The 19,700-nt window shown below is 41.3% G+C and overlaps 1 protein-coding gene across 2 annotated transcripts in view; it reads left to right on the top strand.

Annotated features, from left to right (window-relative positions):
- The window catches only part of KCND2 (potassium voltage-gated channel subfamily D member 2), a 279,711-nt gene extending 261,638 nt beyond the window's left edge, over positions 1–18,073 (top strand). For both annotated transcript variants that reach the window (XM_049814415.1, XM_049814413.1), the window contains 4 exons: positions 7,123–7,221; positions 8,802–8,897; positions 12,928–13,175; positions 14,849–18,073. In XM_049814415.1, coding sequence (XP_049670372.1) covers positions 7,123–7,221; positions 8,802–8,897; positions 12,928–13,175; positions 14,849–15,026 — 621 coding nt within the window. In that variant the 3' untranslated portion in view covers positions 15,027–18,073. The remainder of the gene's footprint in view (positions 1–7,122; positions 7,222–8,801; positions 8,898–12,927; positions 13,176–14,848) is intronic.
- Positions 18,074–19,700: the final 1,627 nt, after the last annotated feature.

Genomic DNA, 19,700 nt, shown 5'->3' with positions numbered 1-19,700 from the left:
TACTGCATGTCACGAAACAGAATTTTCTATGCCCGCTTTACACTTGCCAGTGCAAAAGAGACGGACACTAGAAAATACCTTGCAAAAATTAGATTGGCAGACTGGCTGCTATTCCCCATAATCAATTCCTGAAGAGAAGCTGCTTGAGTTAATAACTTTTTCTCCTTGCAAAACAATGAGCTCATTGTATGTTTCAAACAGGAATATGAAGCGATGAATGGCAATCCTGCCAAATGTCTTTTCCTCTGCTCCCCAGAACGATGCCAACAGCAAGGACGAAAGATTTCCTCTGACTGTGTTTATGCCCTTCTTGCTTTGGAGAAAATGGCTTTGAGGTCTGTTTAACTTAGCCCTGGATGTGTGTTTCATTGAAATCTCCTATTGCAAAGCTAATCTCTTTCCATCTAAAATGACGGAGATGGTGAACAGAATATTGCTCTGACGGACTGAAGAAAGATCAACAACGTGCGCTTCTTGGGTACTGTATAGTCTGTATTTAGCAATATTTAGCTATGAAGTATAGCCTTGCATTTCACAGGAGGGTTCTACTGCATTGTATAAGAATATTCAAGCAAAAAGGTCACTTTATTGAAGTTTGAAATTCCTTCTTCATTCAATACAATAGAAGCTTTACGCAGTTTTCTAAAATAAATGTTTTCCTAAGCACCAACCTTATTTCTATTCTCTAAGGCTGAAGAACATAAGCTTGAAAGAAGATGCTGTTTCATGGAGCACAGCATGAACCCCTGCAGGCGATGGTACCTCCTGCTGGCTATAACAGCTTACATCTGATTGAGAGAGTTGTATATTTGAATTGTGCAACTTTTATCAATAGCTCATACAGAAGTTTAATCAAGGTAGTCTTCAGAAATGGCAAAACATTTGGGCTGGAAGGAAACTCAAGAGAAAGTTCTCTGTTGAAGAGCTGAAATCTAGTCCCAGGAGCACGGGCAATTTTCAGCAGAAAAATTTTGTCACTCGTATTAGGTTTGTTCAAGAGCCATGTGACCATCGGTATATGCATTTACTGAGTTCTGCACAGTCATTCAAGATTAGACAATTCCATTTGTTTCTATTTGGCAAAAAGATCCTGCACATTAATGCTCAGGAGAAGATGGAAGAGAGAAATTTATATACCATCTCATTCTGAATGCATTTTAAAGAAAGGTCCTGCTTCCAACCATGGAAAAACGTTGTTGTAATTACCTTGAAATCCCACTTTGTAATACAGCTGATACATAGGCAGGAGAGGCCAGCTTTCCCCTGCACTACGTGGAACTCATTGGCACTCAATATACACACACAAAAAAAAAAAGAGATGAAAATAAAAAATAAAGAAAAATCACCTGTGCTTATCAGAACATTTTCTTCTATCAGATAATAAGGTCCAAGGATCGGACCTATCCTGACAATAAATAAATAAAAAAATAATCCAAAACAGGTATTGGAATTCAGGGCAGAACTAATCATGCCCTGTAGTCTTACTATGCTTTTTCCTTGAGCAGATTTATGACTCCTGAGACAGTTTTGTAGAATCCTATTTGCGGAGCTTTTCTCAGCTAGAGACAACTTTAAGAGGCCAAGTTATTTTGGTGACCTATCAGTGCCTTCGGGTGGCAAAGTTAATGACGGTTGTGTTGCGAGTGGTCCGTGTAAAAAGGAAAGGAAAGGACAGAAAAGGAAAAAGAAAGGCTTAGGTAAGTTTGGATACAATTTCCTGTTCTGTTACTGATAGGTATCAAGGGTTAAGGTGTGGCTAGACCCTCAGAGTGCCGTATTCACTGGGATGACTACCAGCCCAGGGAAGGGGAAGGAGGAGGTCCAGCTTTCCTCCTGGAAACGGGGTCCGGCCACTCAACGGCAGCTTGGCTGCCTGCAAGGATCCATCCCAGCGTACTGCAGCAGCTCTTACGATGACAGTGTCTTCCTTACCCCGAACGAAGCATTCCTTGCTAGATGCCTTCCCTGTTTTCCACACATCTGTTTTTCTGCATCTTTTGAAGGCAAGAGCCTTGTATCCTCGCAGCCAGCAAGTCCTAAGTGGGGGTCCATCCGCCCATTGTTGTTCATTACCTGATAACTGAAGTAATTTTACCTGCCCAAGCACTTTCTCCCTAAAGTGACTTTGCATGGTGTCTCAACAGAACACCCAAACAGCTACCATCAGCTCCAAAACCTGACATAAAATTCAACCTGAATCTTTCGTGTGAGTATGGTCGTCTACTTTCACATAGCAAAATACACCCTGAAGATTGGCTTGGCTTTATTATTGATCGTACATGATGTATTTATCTGTCAAGTTAGGAATAATTAGTTACTAGATAAATATAAATAGCTCTAGGATAAATTGAAACAACAACTGCTTAACAGCACCTGGCAGTCTAGAGCTGAGCATTTGCAGCAGAGAACTCCGCTAGCCATTGTGACTTCTTTAAATGAGATAGGCTATTAATCTCAGTGGGGTTGCAGAGATGTAAGTAACAGAATAACTTACCCTAGGTTTTTGAATTTAGCACAAAAGCTGTAAAACTTGTGCTTACTGAACAATAATTTGAACAGAATGTGAAAGCAAGGCGCGACTCAACAAATATATGAACCTTATTTAATTCCCTATCCATTAGTGTACAAAGTAAACAGCATTTTCTTCCTTACTGCATGCTAACATCCCATAAATTATTGTCAGCTAATCTGAAGTTTAATTATTTGCAATTACTGAAAATTATAAAATCGGAGCATGAAATGTGGGCTCGATTTTTCACTTGAAAACAAATGTACAGGACGGATTTATGAAAGGCCAAGCAAAAAATGATGTAAACAACAATGTGACTGATTTTTTGATAATTTTGGCCATTGCTCTAGGAGCCACAGTGTATGGTTTAACCCCAGAAGGCAGCTAAACACCACCGAGCCACGTGCCCACTCCTCCCCAGCGGGATGGCAGGGAGAATCGGAAGAGTAAAAATGCAAAAAATAATGGCTGGTGATAAAGACAGTTTAATACTTTTTTTAAAGGAGGGGGGAGAAACCAAACTCAAGGAAAAAAAAAGTGATGCAAAAGAAAACAATCGCTCACCACCAACCAACCGATGCCCAGCCTGTCCCAGAGCAAGGGCAGCCCCTGTCAACCTCCACCCCCGTCCAGCTTTATCGCTGAGCACGACGTCCTATGGTCTGGAATATCCCTTGGGTCAGTCGGGGTCGGCTGTCCCGGCTGTGTCCCCCGCCAACTTCTTGCACACCCCCAGCCTCCTCAGCAGGACAGTCTGGAGCAGAAAAGCCCTTGGCTCTGGGTAAGCACTGCTCAGCAGTAACGAACACATCCCTGTGTTATCAACGCTGTTTCCAGCACGAATCCAAAACACGGCCCCATACCAGCTACTAGGAAGAAAATGAACTCTGCCTCGATCAAAACCAGGACGCACAGAATGACTGTGAAGGAATTATTACTTTTTAATTGTACAAGATCATTAAAAAAAATAACCATAAGGTAAGTAATTAGTAATTTTTGAGTTTTGGTAGTAAGATAGCTACGTAGTGGAGAGCAGCAGAGAGACAACAGGAATTATCTAAGTACTAAATTACCTAGGCTACCTAGGCTTCTTGCATAGGAAATTGAAGAGAGGCTCTTGCCAACAATGATTGCCAGTACTGCAGTAAGCCCCGCCCTGAAGCGTTCCTGATAAAATCTCTCTCTTAAAACAGCTGGACAGCTGAGGGCGTCTTGAGTGTTAAAAGCTGGATGTTGTAAATACCCCGCAGTGCTACATTTAGCACTACTGAAAACCTTGTGAAATTAAATGTTTATATTTCTAAAACTGACAGAGCTAGCTGTTGTTGACTAACAGTGAATTCCTTCGTAAGGTTTCTATAAATGCAGCCATAGACAAGGATCCACCTCTAAGTTGTAAAATTTGAAGCTGTGGGGAAAAAAAAAGGGATGCATTCAAAAGAGAAGTTCGGTGCAAATACAAGGGATGCAGTAAGGATTACAGCTGATCATCAATTTCTATACAAGTCTAATGATGAGATGATTATGGTGGAATTTCATCAGAATAAGTAAAAGAACTGTATTTCAGTACATTAGTTTTGTCCTAGACAATGTAAAAATTACTAAAATCAGACTTTCACATTCAGTGGCTAACAGGGACAATCTCACAGCAAAGATAATCTACTGCAGAACTTTACTCCTTTCTTTTTTTGCTAGATATTCCATGAAAGGGGAGAGTCAGGAAGGGCTTTGTGGTGGTCAAAAGGGGCAGTTGTCTCTCCTTTTCTGTTGTACGTGACAGAGAATGCAGTTCGCAGACTAAAGGAAAATACTGTTCTTCTGTAATCAGTTTTCCTGATGTCATCACATCATTTTGGTGTCCTTCATGGGAATTCAATCCCCAGCGCACAGCCCATAAAATCCTGTGGCTGACGTGAGCTTTTAATGATTCCTTGATAGAAAATGTGAGGAGTCATGAGACTACTCATGCTACAGGCTCTGATACAAATCAGAAAGAAGCACTGAAAAGAAATCCTACCGCTTTAACAGATTTGTAAACAGCTCCAGTTTCAGAAGTATTTTCTGTAAGCTGAAGTATGAGCATGGAAGCCACAGTATCTGGTTCCTGTCTTGGTAATAGATTTATTGTCTTCTCTTTGGTAAATGATGTAAATTCAGGCCATCTGAATAAGTCTCAGCTAGAAAGATGTAAGCTATTACTTCCCACCTCACAAAAGCTTTTAAGACACAATAAATTCCTATTTGCAAAGCAATTTGAAATCTCCACGTGGAAAGTACAATCTTCATATTATATGTGTTGTAGCACATTGATATATTAAGATAGTCTGACGAACCATTATACTTTTTCTATTTCTTTATTAAACCGTGCTGCACCATAATTATTGCTTCAATCACTGAAAGAGAAAATGAATATGCATGCTAAAAGGAAAAGCATAACTAATGTATGTAAAATGTTTGTTCATTAAAGCTAATGAATCTCCCTGTATAGAGAGCACACTGAAAAGTACCAGAGCTAAAACATTTGTGACTGAAATCACTTATTTATGGGACTCCATGTTGCACCCTGCAAAGGCATCTCTAAAGCATCTCAAGCTCCTAAGGCTAAACAGTCACGCTAAGACAGACTTTTAACGTATTTATGAACATAACGCAGCGCGCATGTCCCAACCCGTGACTACTCTGCGGTGCAGGTAAAGCTCTTCCCCCAGCCTTCAGCCTGTCATGCTGGCGTTGCATCTCAAGAGCTCCACCCTGAAAATAACCTATTTTCTGCCCGCCCAAGGGCATTCTTAATCACTAGTCCATGAGGACTCAGCCCTAACCACGTTGGTAGCCCTGGATGTGCCACCAAGGAGCCCGTGTGAGCTGCGAGGCTCAGTGAAAGAGCCCTGACTGGACATTTACCCCCAGTCCAGCCCCCGGGGACCTGCTCAGGGTGACGGAGTGTGGGGCTGCAGGTGTCCTTTCGGTGCTAACAGCAGGAAGGGGAAAGGAGAAGGGGACCTGTGGGGAGGCACGGTGCAGGTGATCGGGGAGCTTTGCTCCTTACCGCTAGAATAAGATGCATTAACTGCAGTGTGGGAAAGAAGGCTGCGTTCACCGAGGAAGGTGACAAACCAATGCGTTATTCTAAACCGGCCAATATATCACAAAATCAGGCAACAGCCTCTCATGTGAGCTTTTTGACTCAGTGATGCACACACACAGAGCATTATCTTATTTTCTTTCAGAACAATTAAAAGTTAATAAATACATGACATACATATAACATAAGCCAGATTCTAGCCATGTTAGCTGTTAGCTGTCATGAATTTCTTGGCTTGCTGTTGAGAAGATCTGTGAGTTTGAGGCTGAGTGCAAAGAAGCGTGGTGTTGAGCCATTCCTCATCGTCAGTTAATTATTAATCATGCCAGAGATATCTGGCGGCTGCAGTGACCAGGCTGCTTCCCTCTGTAAGTGTTCAGGGATTCTCAGTCATTTCGTGCTGACATTTAATGCCACATAAATTCAGGGAAGGGGGGGGGGGGGGGGGAATTGCTCCCTCGATTTTTCTGAAAGTATCAGCTGAGTAATTATCAGATATGGAAATCCCTATTAACATAGCAAAGTTGTTTTTTCAAGTTCTTCGCTGTGTTTCCTTCTGTGCTTCAGCAGCCATTCAACTCCAGATGCTGCTTGGCGTTTGGCTTTCACAATCAGAAACCTAACCAAGAAGACAAACCCAGACTCCCTCTTGCACATGTAACCAGCCACAAAAATTACAGAACCAGGAAGCCATCCTAGAAATCCCATAAAAGCTTCTGGTTTCCATATTATTGGTTGAGAAAGTCTTCATGCTTGTCCCTAATGTTGGCTTCCAACTGTTGTACAGAAGTCAGTGGATGCAAAGTGTTCTTCACTCACGAGCCACCTTCTGCTCTGGAATGAAAGTCACCTTCACAAGCAATGAAGCTCACCTGAGAAATCTCAAATCTCTCCCAGCAATTTGATGGCTGGAGTCTCAGAAAAATCAGGTTATGAACAGATTATGACCGATGATGATAAGTGTTAAGTCTGTTTACACCGACAGACATGGAGAGGTAAAAAGGCTTTTAAAAGGCCTGGCAAGCATTCAGGAACTTAGCTGGGTGACAGCATAAAAAAACCACTACCACATTCTGCTACTCTAAAAACCCAGAAGGCGCTGAGAAACCAGCTCACGGCAGTTGCAATATTATGTTTTTTCCGACCCATTTATTCCCCTTTAAAGAGATTTTCACTGCAGGAGCAGCTGAGATGGATGCCCATGTTCCTGATCCACAAGGCATAAGGAGTGGCACGATTGCAACAATGCAGAAAAAAGGAGGCACTTACATGCTCATCTGTCTAGTCCCTTCTCCCAAATCATTGTTCTTGTGAGCTGATGCATGCAAACAAATAAAAACTTCTGTCATTTGCATTTTAAATGGGCAGACGCTCATGATTTGCTCCACCTGGAGGACACACGCAATGCAGCCTTTTAGTCGTTATGATATTGGCGTTCATAAGCAGCTGATTCCAATTAGCAGTTTTAGATAAACAGAATAATGGATACGAGTACAAGTGACACTCTTCCTTTTGTCTATTTACACAGAAAGCCAGACTTGCTCGAATTCGTGCAGCAAAGAGTGGGAGTGCTAATGCCTACATGCAGAGCAAACGAAATGGCTTACTGAGTAACCAGCTGCAGCAGGTAATGCTTTTATATCCTCCACCTCCAGAGTAACAGCTTAATGACAGCCCAGCAGTACCTTATTCTATTTATCACCAGGGCAAGTCAACTCGAGTCTTTAGGCAACGTTATCTTTAGAGGTAGATTAAAGAAGGATGAACTGGACAATTACTATTGTTAAATGATCTTATGAGAGTCGGTGACGGGGTATTAAAGGATGAGGGACTTGGCCAGATAGAAGTGCTAGATTCAAATGTAACCCACGTTTTAGAGTTAGATCCTGCAGAAGACTTCATTAAGAAAGTACAGGGCATTTGCATCTTAAGAGGTAGGTTGGATTTATCTCCTTCGGCTTTAGACGTGTAGAACATGGGTGACAAAACCAGGCTTCAACATCACTGAGGGAGAGAGGCAGCTCCAGGGTATCGTTTGCACGGAGGGCTGCTGCAGAGCGGAAAGCGTTCCCTGGAAGCACCTATTCGCTCTAGGGAGAATCACATTGAAATCTAACGTTACCTGAAGCAAATTCCCGCGTTCCCCCTGCTGAGGAAGCCAGGACCGGCGGTGGGAGCCCCGGGCAGCAGCTGGGACCGGGGTCCGCAGCGACCCACGCTGCTGGAGACGGCCCCTTGGCTGCTCGCAGCTCCAGCCAGCTGAGAAAGACTGAAGACACAGTGTTTTTTAATCCCTGCCATTTTCTGGCATTTAGGCAACTCCTTGAGGGATACAGGAAGGCTTTCATTCCTCTATGCCCTTTCTGTTCAATACGTGTTAAGAAGGCGAAAGCTTTAACCTATAGCCAGAAGAGGAGGAAGGGGCTGTCCGTCCGTCCGGTCTAGCACAAAAGACGAGCAGTGAGAGCCCTCGCTTCCTCTCCGGCTTGAAAGAATTCAAATCTTTGAACTAAAAAAAAAAAAAAACAAACCACCAAATAGCTTAATTGCCATGCAGATTTCGAATATCCTAAAGTTGAATTGTAATCTTTCCTATTATTCCACTTCCTCCCCTATTTAGTTTTCTGCTTTCTAGTGAATAATTATGAAAGCAATTGATAAACAGTGGATGCTTTCTACTTAATTCTTCATTCTGTCTCAGTAACATCTGCTCTATGCCTTCCAAACTCAGCAGATTGGGATCACTGACATGAATTTTTGTGTAAGCAGCAATACCACAAATTCTTTACTGCTATGAAGTGATCCCAGGAGGACAACTATGTTTAATTTCCTTCAAATGAGGCACATTCCCAGGAAAAAAAATATTTTACTGTCGCTTAAATTTATGATAATTTTAAGTATGCGTTGATTCAACATTCAAAGCTTACATGTTGATTGCACTTGTAAATTGTACTATTCCATCTATGCATAAAAAGACCTAAGATGGAAACATTTAAAAGGAGGTCCAAGGGAAGGAAAGAAAATATTTTGATTCAAAAACAAACAAGCAAAAGAGAGCTCAGGTCCAAAACAGTTTGGGTTATACTGTGTAGATGAAGCATTGCAGTTATGCTACCGCATGCAATCCAGATTAGTTCTGATCAAACATTTGGATAACAACCCTCTTGTTCATAAATGAGAATAATACGGAGTTCTATGTATTAACAGTCCTCCAGTGAAGAAGAACAGGCCTTTGTTAGCAAATCTGGCTCTTCCTTTGAAACGCAGCACCACCACCTGCTTCACTGCCTGGAAAAAACTACGGTAAGAAAAGCAAACTGTGTTTTCCTGTGAATTCCAACACCAGCCTATTTTTGAATGTTTTTGGTATTTCTTCTAATTAGTAAGCCTTTATAGGAAAGCAGTTAACTGGGAAGAAAAGCCATTTTATCTTATTTTAAGGCATTATGCCCACTGCATATAAATAACCGAGCGATCCTGGATGAGAGCCTCATCTAGGGTGGCATCAGTGAGATGACATCAGTATAGCCAAGCTGTATGTGCGACCTTCAGTATGGTTTTCGTACACTCCATAGTGCTATCATCTGCACTTTTCTGCAGTATAGCTCATAAAACACAATTCGTAATCCTTACACATTCAATATTCAATACAGTCAAAGAAAGTTTTTGCCTGAGCACATGTTGGGCTTTTGTACAGGGAGAGCTGCTGAGTGTTTCCTCGGACGTGAACACAATTCTCACTGAACTGACCATAAAAGAGGATCCCCAAGCATCCTATGTTGAAACTTCAAGTGCTTAATCCAGGGGCAGGTGCAAACCTTCAAAGTCTTTTGGCTTCAGTTTAGACATTGAGAACTCTGTAGAAATCACTGATGTCATCCATAACAGCCTAAATATGTTCATCTAGATTTGAAACTCCCTATAAATCAAAAGGACTACTTATTATGTGCTCTCCATATTTTTCCCTGGTCAATATCTGAATAATTATACAGCCATAAAGGATAGTAAACTACAGCAGAGTTATGATTCAGTAATAACTAAGTGCCATGTTTACTAATAGTGTATTTCTGGACAGGTAACATCACAGCAATAACCCTAGTCATCCCTAAATTTGCAGTTTCCTCTTTTATCATTTCCTAAAGAAACTTAAGAACATAAATATTACTTGTGTTAAATTTAATCTTTGTAGATTTAGGAATTTCACACAGGGCACGCTAAAACTATCTCCTTGTACTTTTATATTTTTGCGGGGGTTACGTTGTCATGTGGAATTTACCTTGTATTATAGGTAAGTTGGTCAACATCCATTAAACTACCATTTACAAATTTACACCTAGTTGTATAAGTTCCAGCCGCAAATAAAAAATTATATGATTTCTTTTTATGTTTTGTATATAGAGTGGAACTTTATGCTATTTTGTCTTATCTTTATAGTCTAGTTTTAGATTTTCATTAAAAGACCTAGTAATGTTTCTGCTATATTTGATGGAGATCAATGTGAAAGTCTTTCTGATCTTTCTCAAAAAAAAAAAAAAAAAAGATTAAAAGGTTTTCCCACAACAGACATTGCTAAATTAAAATATGATGTATGGATATGTATAATTTAATGTTCTCCTTTTGAGAGCATTTCTTTGTAAATAGAATGGCCCAGTTGTTATACCACTTAGTAGTATGTCATCCCACAGGTGCTTATGTCTTCTCCATCCTTATTTTTGGAGTATTCATTTTTATATAATGTGCTGTAGGACAAAATGTCTCGCTTCCTACTCAGAGTATAATGTGGTTTCTTTGCCAAGATTCAGGCTGGGTCCTTTTGGAACATTTTTTGAGACATTTTGTACTAGAACCTGATAATAGCGATCTGCCTTAAAAATTGTTCCATAGTTGAAAATTACAAACATATTTAAAAACCCTAGTAGTAGCCACAGGTCTTGTCAAACTCTCATAGAAATCATGGAAAAAAAATTCTGTTCATTTGGTGGGAGTTGGATTTGGCTCCCAAAGTTTCACATTTCCTCTAACCATAAAGGTGAAATACGTAAGCCTATTCTTCTTTTCTTTTTTTTAAACAGCTTTTTTTTTTTTTTTAAAAAAAAAAAAAAGATAATAAATCTATAAAGCAAGTATTATCTTGTTTTCTAAATTTGCATAGAATCTACTTTTTTCCTTGTTTGTTGGGTCCTGCTACTGTTACTGATGTTCACACGACACATGAACACAAACTTGCAGGGGTTCCAAGCTGTATTCTGCAACTGCCTGGTCAGATTGTGCATTACCAAAATTTTGGTGGCAACTTGAAATTTTGGGCTGTCAGCTTGTAGAATCTGGCAAGTTGCTGGTTCATGGTCTAACAGCAAGAGTGAGGTGCCTTCTTAGCCTTGCTTCATCCTTTGAAATATCATCTGGGATAAGCATCAGCCCAGATGATACTAAGCAAAGGCATATTTTCTCTTTTCCGGTACTTTAAAGTCAATAGGATAAGATCTCTTCCACTCTAAAAAATGTAGCGTGGGCAATGTTATGTGGGAATTCTGTGAAAATTACATTACTAATGAAAATAACTGCACTGAAAGTTATATTTTACAGGCTACTTTTAGCTGCTTTAAGAACAGTTAATTAATAATTATAATCAAATATATTAGCTTGAGCCATTATATTGTTTCAAAATGTTTCCAGTCTATATTAAAAGTTCACTCAATAACCCTCTTTAATGGACCCTACAAATTGAATTGAGTTGAATTGAATTGAGTTGGTCGCTCCATAAAAGTTTTAGGAAGCACAAAATTACTTTTAATTGGAAAACTAGCAGAGTTCTTGGCAAACGTACTGTAAGCCACTGAATGTAATCTAAAAATGGCAATTAGGTAATTTTTCTCTCTGAATTTTATCTCCACTGTGTGATCACATTCAAAATCTCGATTGTGACTGACATATGCCTAATAGAAGTCAATTTTCAAGCAAGTTATTTCTTTCCGTATCACTTGAAATTGGCATTCTTCAGCACCACTCATTTCCACACAAAGTTACATCTGAGTGGAGAAGAACAGAAAAAATGGAAATAAAAATAATATGCCTATAAAGGTATTTCCATTTGTTGTGAACACTTGCCTACAGTTGTTACTCTATTTACTTTGCTCGCATATTTTATATTAGCACTGTACTGTAATTCTGGAAAACATCAGCACCTTTCCAATTAGGACATCGTTCTTTAGGGGGAAAAAATAATGTTTCTCATTCTAATACACAAAGACGCAGCAAGCTAACAAACTTTAAGTGAATGAGACCGAGCAGAACATAAAACAACCCAGAAGATGCTCCCTAAACCATCCTCAGGTTATGCAGACTGATTCCAGCAGTAACTGGAAAGATTTATTTTTTTTTTTTAAAAGGAGGCTTTCTCAAACTGCTCATGAACATACCTTAATCTCTGCTTAGTTTGGGCCGCTACTTTAATGACTGTAAAAATTCCACCCACCCCCCATAAGCAACACCACTATTTCACACTCCTTCGCACACAGCGATAATGCGGAAATCACGGCTATGCGTGAAACGCTCCCTAATCACCTACGGACTTAACACTAACCAGCCATTTGCTTGAATTTGGAGTCAGCTCTAAGACAACCCTATAAGGCTACAGCCTATGCTGGGAGTAAGCAAAGATTGCATGAATAAAGACTACTGCATTTAACTAAATGCTCAGTCTTCTAAACTGCTTTCAATACATCCATCTACAGTAATTAGGAACTTTTTGGATACTTTTAAATAACTGCCTCATCTCCTCTAATCAAAACTTTGATTGAATTTTTTTCTTTTACATAGATTCACACCTCAAAACACACTGTTTCGGATCCTGATTTCTAACATGTAATTAAACAGAAAGCTTTATAAACTCATCTGGAAAACATTTATGATTTTTATTTTATTATAGTTCAATACAATAAATCTTATTTATTTCCAAATGACATTTAGAGCATTTACATAAGCACCACTTGCATTTTTACTAATAAACATAATCCCCTATTTTGTGGCACTTCACAGATTATATGGATATTTATAATGCAAACTACACTACAATCACGTGCTATTTTACAAAATAATTTGGATTAACTTTTTCTTATTTAGAGCTCTTCGCATTTTTTCCAGCAGTTACATTTGTATTGGTATTCGGCCCAGGCTAATACGGGCTAAACACCGTAATCAAGAATAAGCTGTCTAACTTCCCCAGTTTATTTAGTTGTGTCAGTTTGAGTCTTTAAACAATCACGATGAATATGTTCACTTTAATTATCTTTCTGCGTGTGCTTTGTCCCTTCGTCGGATTCCTCTGGGCCAGAATCACGAGTTTGTGGATGAGCAAGTCTATGAAGAGAGCTGCATGGAGGTTTCCACCGTCAACAGACCCCCGAGCCACAGCCCCTCTCTCTCATCTCAACAAGGCGTTACCGGCACTTGCTGCTCACGACGACATAAAAAGACGTACCGCATCCCAAACACCACCATCACCGCCAGCCGCCCAGGCAGCGTACAGGAGCTCAGCACCATCCAGATCAGATGCGTGGAGAGGACGCCTCTGTCTAACAGGTACTTCGCGCGCGGCAGCACGCCCAGAGCCGAAGCCCCTGCCCGCGTTCGAGAGGAGCGGTAGAGGTGTCGCGGCCCCCGCGGGGAGGCCGCCAGGCTACAGGTGACAGTCAAATAGTCACCCAAAAATGGCCACTAGCACTGGAACATCCTGCACTCGGTTTGCTCCAGGCTTAATCCGAGATAACAGAATAGGCTCTCCACATCCATTTCTGCCCTCTCGTGTCCCCCACCCCCAAACTACCGTGTACTATTTGCAGTGAATAGCACCCAGGGACCCCGGATTACAGCACCGAATATTATGTGCCGTGGACAAACACGTACCAAGAAAAATTTAGCATAGAAAAACGCGCAATTCGGGCATACGAGACGAGAGAGCGGGAAGAGGAAGACGGGTCTGTCCCTGCTGTTTCTACTGGTTTGGTTCAGAAGCGCAGGACAAATGAGACGGCCTCAGAGCACAGAGCAGAAGTCAAACCAATTCCCAGAGTCCTAAGTGTAACAGACATAAGAAAGCCTCTTCTAAATAAAAAATATGAAATGGATAAGGAAAATATATTTCCTAGTTTGAGGAGTTGTTACAAAAGCGAGGAAAGTGCAGTTTGAGAGTCTGTAAATTACTGAGCATCTCTGTAGTCTCACAAGTAAACCATTTGGCTTCCAGGTATATCTAAACACTCAGTACCTCTGAAAACAGAGCAAAGGTCTCGGAAGACTCAGAAGCGTTTTCTATTGAACTCAAACACGCCACCATTTTTAAAAGAGGCATTTTCAGCACGAGTTGCTATAGAGATTGTCTTGTTAAGTTACATTTTGAGTAGCTTGCTTTGTATAGTTTCTAAGTTTGGATTTCACTTCCATGAACAAACCAGCAGCTGGTAGCTGCTGAAATTTTTCAGCTGTCGTGCAATGAGACCTCCTGGCCAGCACAAAGCTCCGATCCATGTTAGCTTTTCGGGAAATACCCTGCCTGGATCCATCCTTTCTCTGCTAGAAGACTTTCCTGCACCATACTTCCAGTCACAGAGTATGTAAAACCACAAAGCACCAGCGTTGTGCTAAAAAAAAAAAAAAAAAACCCAAGCTAAAAACACAAGCGCAAAATGCCAGTCTCGCCTCAAAACGGTCTGAGTTTTACAGGCTTCTTATGACGCTGAGGTGCTGCAGCAGCCGCGTGAACACGTTACCCTTTATTAGTGCGTGTATCGCCGTGTCTTACCCTTGCGGGTACACCATACACAACACGTTCTTCAATAAGCACGGCGTGGAGGAACCGGTAGGAGACGGGGACTACACCTCAGTTGCCACTTCCCTGCGTAGCAAGTCACTTGGCTACGGGAAGCTTGCTCCCGGGAGCAGCCCGCGTGCCTCCCCTGCTCCGAAACTCTTGGGCGCTGAGCCCGGGAGCTTTTAGAAGTGCCGGAACGGTGGGAAGGAAGGGAGGAAGGGGGCCCGTCCACGGACGTAGCCGGGCAACCCCGTCCGGGGGGGGGGTGGGGGTGGGGTGGGCGCAGGGTTGGCGGTGGGGGGGTGCCGCGCCGCTTTGCACCCCCGAGCTCTCTGCCGGGGCAGGACGGAGGCGGCCGGCTCGGGGAGCGCAACCGGGCGCGCGAGAGGTTTGCAGTAACGCGGCCTGCCTTCCTTTCTTCACGGGTTTTTGTTTCTTCCTCCAGCCGTTCCAGCTTAAATGCCAAAGTGGAAGAGTGCGTTAAACTAAACTGTGAGCAGCCTTACGTCACTACAGCAATAATTAGCATCCCGACACCTCCGGTCACCACACCCGAAGGAGACGATAGGCCAGAGTCTCCCGAGTATTCGGGGGGAAACGTTGTCAGAGTATCTGCTTTATAGAATAAGGAATTATTTATAAATTAGCATAAGGACCACTTGCAGGCTGAGCTCGAGCAGTGAGAAGCGAGTGGCGAGGAGCGAGAGAGCTGACGAAGACAACACCCCTTGACCCGCGCGCCAGCGGCCGCGGAGCGAGAGGTTCAGCGGAAACAAAAAAAACACTTTGTGTGTGGGGTTTCGGTGTCGTGGCGTGCGAACCAAAAGGAGTTTCTTACCCCTCGCCCGAACTGACGCGCAGCGGAATCTTCTGTGACCATCCTGACTTACTATATGAGCACAATGAAATGTCCCCATTGATGCTTCTTCTTATCATGAGAGCTCTTTTTAGAAAAAAAAAAAAGAAAAATGCAAAACAAAAAATAGAAACAAACCTGTGTTCCTGCCGAATGCAAAACAACGAGAAACATTTTGATAACGTGTCTTTTTTTTTCCTGTTAATAAACCACAAACTTGTTGAGAAACTATCAAAAAACGAAAGAAAAAACGCTCACGTGAAATATGTTTGTACCGACTGAAAGAACTACAACCATAATGCATGCTGAAATTATTTGGAGCTGTGATCTCAGTTTACTTTTGTTGTTTTTCAGATTAGGCATGATAAAATATTACTGTAGAAAGGGGCATTTCCGTGCACTTACAACAAGCTGATTGTTAATGTTCCATGGTAGTTGTACTAATAACTTCCCTTTGAAAAATGCAGTATTTCTTATTCAAACACTCATTAGTGAACTAAAGGTGTTCAGTTAGTTCAATATTTACTATTGTTTTATCTTGCTTCCTAGGTACTGTTACAACTGCAATAAGTCACTGTACACCTGTTGTATCAGGAATCAGGATTTCTTTTTTTTAAGCTATTTTACACAACTTCATCTACACTATAAACTTCTAATGGCAAACATTTAAATAATCTTACAGCCAAACCGTGCACCGCAAATGCGCTATTCAGTCATTGTTCTTTTTGTCCACTGTCCTCTATTTCTACAACAGTTCGTTGTCCGCTCCAGCATTACCGTACTATTTGGGATTTCAAGGCTACCGATGAATCGACAGAGTCCTTTCTTCTGTAGACATCCTGTCTACTTCTGTATTTTCAGAACAAACCTCTCATCTGAGTGTACTCCTGCAGGATCAATCCTGTTTGAATTAAAATTACAACGTAGGTGTTTTGGGGATCGGCTAACACTTATCTCCACGTGTTAGGAATGTCCTTCCTTGTTGACATTCTGCAGCATCCAGAGTATGGGCTACTCTGGAAAACACCGAAAGATATTCGGTAAAAAAGATGGCTAAATTCTTTTCGTAATTATCTGTAAACTTGCATCCTAAAACTTTGTTGAGAATTTACATTGTGTGAAGACATTTAATTACCTAAGAGCACTGACAGAATAATGGATTGGGTCCCAAAGCTATAAAAATGTAATTCATTTCAATTGGAATTTACCCACATGGGCAGGCCTAAAAGCTAATATGAAGGCTCTACTACTTACGGCTTTTTTGCTTCATTTTTAAAAGACACTGATGTTACCGGAAACCTTTCTGATAAAAAAGTGTCTTTTTTTTTTTCGTGAGAGTGCATTAGGAGATGTACCATAATGCTTCCTATATACATGACATACCATACATCGTATACATCGAATATACACGGAAAATGTGCATAACAATACATACATATATACATCAAAAACACTGGATCAGAAATAATTGCATGTCTGCAAAATAAAATATGCATATAAATCAAAAGGCTCAGTGCATTAGATGCCATTACAATAAACGATTAACACCGTTACTTAATAGTTTGACTAGTGTATGTTTCAGTACAGTATTTGCTAGCATTCTACTGACCTGAAAATTTACATTAAGAGAAAACACCCACTAAAAACTGAAACTTGCTGATGATACACTTTTTACTGCACACAAATACTGGTCTTTCTACCTGTCAATAGAGATTGAAAAGTAGATGATGGACTATCATGCTACAGTACATACACCAAAATACAACAATGTCACGTACTAGAATTAAACTGCAATTAAAGGAAATATATAATGTCATGCATTACTCTCTTCTCTTATTGTTTACTTATTCAGAAGCTTGGTTAATTTGCAGTTAACTTCCCACTTTTTCTGCGAATCAGAATAACTTACTCATCGTAAACTGAGCTTCTACATTTCTTTCAAACCTTAAGAGAGAGCAGAACCACAGGAGCGCTCCTTCTGAGGAACTCTGCAGCCTGAAGTTGCTCTCCTCTCTTTTACCCTGTTGGAAAACTGCAGTTCTACTGAGGCTGGTGGGTTACATTAAGTTTTAATGGGGTTTAAAAAAGAGGCAGAATGGACCCAGAGTTTTCACCTGCATCCTACTCTTACCCACGGTTACTCACCCAAAAAATGGCTTGGTCCCCACCTTTTGCCAAGCAGTTATTGATCTAAAAACTGCCTTAATATTAGCAATCTGCAGCAACAACTTCTTTACGCCACATGGTCCTTCTTGACTAGTTGTATCGAGTAAATAATGCAAAAAGGCAGTTATTAAACGCACTTCGGGACAGACTACACGCAACCCAGGAAACTTACTGGCTCCGTCAGGTCACGTGTCTTTTAAAATCTCTTTATTCTCCTTTTCGTACGGACTAAAAAGAACGCACTACAGCAATACACTCGCATAACAGTTATACCCCTGAAGCAACTTGTAGTTTCGTTTTTAAAATGCAGCTTAAGGAATAATTTAGTATGATTTTGCAGAATTCCAGCCCTGTCCCCTATTTCCTATGTCACATGCAAAATCATTAATTTATTCTGAATTTGGGAAATACACATTTTTTTGGTGTTTTAGGTGATTTAAATGCTGTTTTGGTAGTGAATGACTGTTGATGACTGTGTAAAATGCATCTGTACTGTACATGAAATGTAATTATTTCTGTGTATCATACAAAGAAACCGAGGTTGTTGTTTTGACAATTTTGTTTGACAGTCATATATGGTATTTCAGAAGGCAGCATAATACATGCGTTATGCTGAATAAATAGACATTTGAGGAATATTTAAATAAAACATCTGCATGCTTGAATGGGTAAACCTGGTTTTGCAATAACTTATTCGTGGAACTTTTTTTTTTTTTTTCCTAGTAAGATTGAAGGGACACTAAATTTGAGGGCAAGGAATGTCCCCAACACTAATTCCAGGCAAGCCGTGGGCGCATCTAAACTATACCAGAGCCACCAAGTCAGGGATGCTGCAGCTCCGTAAGGATGCCCTTCTCGTGCGTCCCTTCCCAGCCCGCAGCAGCAGAGAAAATCGGGGCATTGCATTATTTCCAGCAATCTAAATTCCACCTCTCTGTACTTTTAAAAAAGCATTCGCCATGTTTTCAATATTTCAGACGCCGACTGCTCTGCTGAACCTCCCGGGCTACAGAGCCTCCTCAACCCTGATATCAAGTTCCCTTGATAAAACGTTAGTGCACGGATGAGATCAAACTCCTTTTGTAGCAGAACAGCAGGTAACGACACGCTGCGCATCACTTGCAAAGGGCGACCGGCAGTGCAGATGCTGCTGATCCATCGGCTGCGCGTGTCGTAGCACCGGCACGCACCGCGGCCGCCTCTGCCGGGAGCCCACTGCTCTGGGGACGGGGGAGAAGAGGTAGAAGTAATACCTGCCTCTGAACCACCCCAGGGGGTTTTTAAGGAGAACGACCATCCTCCCATAAAACGGCTACCGGGGACAAACAGAGAGCGCGTGCTTTACATCTGGAGGCTTTGGATATACTCACGGTGGAACCACGCTCGTAGCCGAGAGAAGGCGCTTGCAGTGGAGAGCACGATGCCACCTCGGCCGCTCCAGGGAGAAGGGCGGCTTTCCGACAGGAAAATGGTCTGGAGAAGGATAAATTAGTGAAATCACAGGATCATAACCTTTTGGGCAGGGAGGGTGCTTAGGAGGTCATATGCTCCCTTTCCTGCATCTGGGGCCCACCAGGACTTTATTTTCCCATTGACCATGGAAACAGCCGAAGACTGTTCCAGAGGTGTTCTGGAACAGCAACCAGCCGACGGATACGTAACTGTGCAGCTAACAGAGCAGTCAGGAGTGAACAACGTGCTTAGATTAACAAAGTCTGCAAGATATACATGATTACCTGGACAGCTTAGTTTCTCACCTGCCTGCATTATCTATTTATCTCCTTTTAAGGTACCCACTTTCATAGTATCTATGCACAAGAAACAACTGAAGGCGGGGGAGTGCTGAATAAAAAGCAAGTAGATGCATAAAAATTCTGAAGTATTTGGGACACCCCAACTTTCTTTTAAAGAAATGCAGTCAATCATACACGAGTTTTAAAGTTTTAGAAACAATCTCACTTTAATAATAGCAATTCATATGAATTAAACATAATGCTTTTGTGGTAAAAACTTCAAAAACTATTTGAAAATCGCTGCCTCCATCGCATTTAACTGTATAGTCGCTGCGACCAGCAGCCTCTCTTTTTACTGTTTATTCTTTATATATTGCCTTATATTTATGGGTTGCTTTTACAAATGAACTGTTATAAAGAACAGAAAATATAATTATGGTGCCTTCAGAAAGCCTTCTCATATGACCAGCTGGCAGACGAGGCAATACCTTGTCCAAAAACCAGGAACAGTGAATTTTGCCTCCTAAAAGCATCCCTATAGT

This window comes from Accipiter gentilis, chromosome 11, assembly GCF_929443795.1.
Source record: "Accipiter gentilis chromosome 11, bAccGen1.1, whole genome shotgun sequence".
Lineage (NCBI taxonomy): Eukaryota > Metazoa > Chordata > Aves > Accipitriformes > Accipitridae > Astur > Astur gentilis.
This window is presented reverse-complemented; position numbering and strand designations above follow the sequence as displayed.